We start from the raw sequence: 4,801 nt of genomic DNA, 5'->3' as shown, positions 1-4,801 counted from the left end.
CATTGAAGAAGTTTATTGTCAAAGTTGTCTCCTCTGATATTTGTGGGGACTTTTTCCAAGGCAGCAAATTTTATATGAGCAATCTGAGGCAGCCATTGGTGTTCATTCTAAGATCTATATAAGACACAAAGCACACATTTGTGGTCCTCTGCTGGTCAGAAAAAGACAATTCAAAGCTAGCTATTAAAATACAAAGGCATAAAATTGGATATTGCATCACAAGTACTGATAGTTTAAATCTAAACAGGTCACATTGCATCAGTTTACAAGGTGAGATTGGACTAGCAGAGTTAAAAAAAGGATATTGCTAGTTTGCAGTCAGATAGTTTGGGGTAAGATAGAAAGGGTACTGAACAGCTCCTTTGTCTTCCCAGCTGTTTCTTGTAATTACATATCCAATGTCATCTCTAAGCATAGTGGGCAGTGACATTCCCCAATGTCCATCGATTGGGTGCCGGGAGTCACATGGTTGTAGGGAGGGCTTTTTAAATGAGAGCTTTTCCATGGCTGGTGCCCTCTCTCTTGTCCTGCTGCTGGCTCAACTGTATGCATCTCTGCCTGGGTACATGCTTCTTCCTGTGTGTGGCATTCATGCAATTTAAAAGATCATTGGCTCGGCGCTCTTGTTACTGATTGTTAGGCTCTGGACCTGATTCCATGCTGGGATTTCTTGACCAACAGGTATTGATTTTATATAAATATATATAATAAGGGACACATCTATAAATCATAATGAATAATTATGGGGTGACTGATCGTACTAGTATCTGGAGCAGTTGAACATTTATTTTCTTGGGATTCTGTTGGTTTAATTTAGGTGAATTTGTAAAGTGCATGAGTTGTTGAACGGGGAAACTGATTGTTTTCAGGAAGTTTTGATTCTACTTATCACATCAGCCCAGATCATGAAAAGGGCATATTGTAAGAGATTAAAAAATGTATGACTTGTTTGACTGTGTGTGTGTGTGTATGTATATATGTGTATATATATATTATATATATATATATATATATATATATATATATGTGTGTGTGTGTATAGTTTTGTTTTTACTTATGGATAGTTACTTTTGGCTGAATTGGTGTATTTATATGTAAAGTATTTGGAATATATAATGATATGTTATTAAGTTTGAGTAAAAAAATGTTTTTGTTGTTTTAATCAATTAATGTTTTTATTGGTAATATTGTAGTGACTTCTCCCTGTTGTCAGAGCACCTCCTGATGAAGTATTTGGAAACGCATTGAGATGGTGTTTACTGTGATATAATATAACGGAGATGGTTATAATTATGTTATAAACAGTTTTGTTGTCCTTTTTGCCTTATGAAATGGTTGAATAATATTCTATGGAAAATGTTTTTTTTTTCTGAACCTGTTGACCTTCGAAAAGCCCAAATATTGCAAGGGTTCTTGCTATTGCTAAATTTAAAGGGCTGTCATGCTATTTTTAGTTTGCATGTTACATTCCCACCCAGTATTAAAATGCTAATGATTTTGTATGCTAGGTGGAGACAAAGAATGGTCACAGTAATGCCCAGTAATGTTTTGGAAACACACCCTTTTGTTAGGTAGATTACACCTATTAACAATTCTAAAACCTCCTTATGTTGGAGGATGGTTGGTAATTGTATTTAAGATAAAACACAGCTCAGTCAGTTACTAGAATCACAGACAGATCAGGAGAACAAGGTTTTGCATCTGTATGCTCCATTATTCCAGGTATTTATACTTTAACATATAACACATTTGGTTGTAATTATGTGCAATTACACAAGGGATTTTTTTTGGTTACAAATGTATTACATTTTTACTTTTTTACTGGTTGCCTATGATAAAAATGATACATCTTCTGTGTAATACATTTAGTGAGAATTATGACCTTAGGACAGGTAGAAAGGTATTTACTGGAATACATGTAAAGAATAAATGGTGTAATGACTGACAAAAATACAGCTGTCATGTCTACAACTAATGGAACTTTTTTTTCTTTTCAATTTAGATATATTTTAAACATGAAACATTAAACTGGAATTCAGGTGGAAAAATAATGTTAGTTAAAGTACCTGGGTATTTCAGCTATCACAGCACTACAAATGACTCATGATTTATAGGAGTATAGGAGGACAAAAGCATTAAACAAGCAAAAAGCATTGAACTCAAACCTAACAGAAATTACCAAGCAGACTTTAAGTAGGTTCACAGCAACATTTGTAATTTCCAATCACTCAGCAGGATGCTGTTGGTCAAAAAATATTTTTTATTATTTATACTTTCAAATGGCTCAAAAATATCTGATTTCTTTTGTTAAAATTAAGATGTTAAATAAACATGCATTATTGTTTTTTCAATAGATGAAGAAATATGATGAACTGATCATTCCATATCCACTGTGGAAATATTTAATTGCTAAGCAAATCTTCATAAACATACAATGAGTCAAGTTGGAGAGAAGCTGAATCAGTGCTCTGAGTGCCAGAAAAGTTTTATCTCTAAGTCAAAACTCATTGCTCACCAAAGGATTCACACCGGAGAGAAACCATTTCAATGTTCAGAATGTGGCAAGTGCTTTTCTCACGTTTCTACTTTTGCTCGACACATGAAAATTCACACAGGGGAGAAACTATTTGAATGTTCAGAATGTGACAAATGCTTCTCAGTAAAATATATTCTTTCTCAACACCTAAAGACTCACACAGGGGAGAAACCGTTTAAATGTTCTGAATGTGACATGTGCTTTTCACGACATGCTGATCTTACTACTCACCAGAGGGTTCACACAGAAGAGAAACCATTTCAATGTTCAGAATGTAACAAGTGTTTCTCATCAAGTTCTAATCTCACTAAACACCGGAGGATTCACACAGGAGAGAAACCATTTAAATGTTCAGAATGTGACAGGTGCTTCTCAAACAGTTCTAATCTTAATATACACCAGAAGACTCACACAGGAGCGAAACCATTTAAATGTTCAGAATGTGACAAGTGCTTTTCTCGACATACATATCTTGCTGACCACCAGAGAATTCACACAGCAGAGAAACCATTTAAGTGCGCAGAATGTGGCAAATGTTTCACACAGAGTGCTACTCTTATTACTCACCAGAAGACTCACACAGGTGAGAAACCATTCAGATGTTCAGAATGTGACAAGTGCTTCTCAAAAAGTTGTTATCTTACTGAACACCAAAGGATCCACACAGGAGAGAAACCATTTCAATGTATGAAATGTTACAAGTGTTTCTCAGACAAATCTAATTTTACTAGACACCAAAGGGTCCACACAGGAGAGAAACCCTTTCAATGTTCAGAATGTCACAAGCACTTTTCACAAGCCCATCATCTTGCTATACACCAAAGAATTCACACAAGATAGAAACCATTTTAATGTTCAGAATGTGATAAGGGCTTCACAGAAAGCTCTCTTACAAAACACCAGAGGATTCACACAGGAGAGAAATCATTTCAATGTTTGGAATGTTACAATTGTTTCTCAGATAGATCTAACCTTCCTAAACATCAAAACACTCACAAAGAAAAATAAAACATTTAAATGTGACAATGTGTGCTTTTTAAAAAAAAATAAAATAAAGAAAATGCTTACTTACTTATATCTTACTGCCCACCAGAAGACTCGCCATAAGAAAAAACAATTTATGTGTTTAAATTGTGACAAGTGCCTCTCAGAATGTTCTAGACTTATTAAACAACAGATAATTCACACAGGAAACAATTTAAACATTCAGAATCTGACTTGTGCTTCTCACAAATTTCTATTTTAGCTCAACACAAGAGAGTTTTACATAGAAAGAAAGCCATTTAAATATTGTAAATGTTAGTGGGCAAAAACACTAATGCATACATGGCTGGATTTTAGAACCACCCACATTGGGACTTTTTAAAGAAAAACTTATGCATGTTTTAGGATGACTTGGATTAAATCTTCCTGGGAAAAAGAAAAGAGAGTAGGCAAGTTCTTTGGGATTTGGGAGTCTTTCATAGATACTTTGCATCTACAGATCTAGCAGAGTATCATAAAAAAATATTTCATCAGACTTCTTTATATGTTCTGAAATTGCTTGCTAATAATTATCCAGTTCATGTAAGTGTAATAAGTGAGAATTGATAATGTACACAATACAATGCTCCTTTCACAGAACTGACTGATATCACCATACTTTCTTTGTTTATTGCATGCATCTTTTATTGTACTTTGTTCGATTTTTCAACTGAATTCTTGCATCTTCTAATAAAAAAAAATAAAATAAACGTAAATGTTATGAAGTGTCAAATGCCTCTCAATTTATATTTTTTTTGTTACTCAACAACAAGAGAATTTACACAATTAGCAGGCCATGTAAAATATTTCTTTTAATAATCAAATATGAGGCAGTATCAGGGGTTAAGACTGTTCACATTGCTCAATATATGAGGTGAAACTTTGCTGACCACAGCCATCCAATCATACAGAAGCAAAAATCATGTTTTTTATATTTCCTTGCTCATGATTGAGCATTTTTTCCCATGTGTATTGTTGCCATATTCACTAAGCCCAGTAGATCTACACCAAAGTCTTATTAACTGAATCCTTTTCATTGTAAAACGTTTAAAGTATCCTATTTTTATGCAGGCATTAAATAAATATTTTTAATCTGTGTTCTCCCCAGAATTTTTTTTCAGCCGGGTGGTAGAAAGCTGTAGCCCGGTGGTAAAAAAGGGTGTGTTCTACCTTCTCCCAATCATTTGTTACAACTTTGTCATGTCTGCCCCATTAGTTTATCCAATTTTTCTATTCTATGTA

At 34.1% G+C, this 4,801-nt stretch overlaps 2 protein-coding genes across 2 annotated transcripts in view; one reads left to right on the top strand and one right to left on the bottom strand.

Annotated features, from left to right (window-relative positions):
• LOC140327983 (uncharacterized) overlaps window positions 1–4,280 on the top strand; it is a 5,056-nt gene extending 776 nt beyond the window's left edge. Inside the window, exon 2 of the mRNA XM_072407246.1 lies at window positions 2,355–4,280. Coding sequence (XP_072263347.1) covers window positions 2,435–3,376 — 942 coding nt within the window. The 5' untranslated portion in view covers window positions 2,355–2,434 and the 3' untranslated portion in view covers window positions 3,377–4,280. The remainder of the gene's footprint in view (window positions 1–2,354) is intronic.
• LOC140327980 (uncharacterized) overlaps window positions 1–4,801 on the bottom strand; it is a 648,380-nt gene that overhangs the window by 9,493 nt on the left and 634,086 nt on the right. The gene's annotated exons all lie outside the window — the stretch shown is intronic.

The sequence above is a fragment of the Pyxicephalus adspersus genome, chromosome 4, assembly GCF_032062135.1.
Source record: "Pyxicephalus adspersus chromosome 4, UCB_Pads_2.0, whole genome shotgun sequence".
NCBI lineage: Eukaryota > Metazoa > Chordata > Amphibia > Anura > Pyxicephalidae > Pyxicephalus > Pyxicephalus adspersus.
Note: the sequence above shows the minus strand (reverse complement) of the source record. Positions and strands in the feature narration are given on the sequence as shown.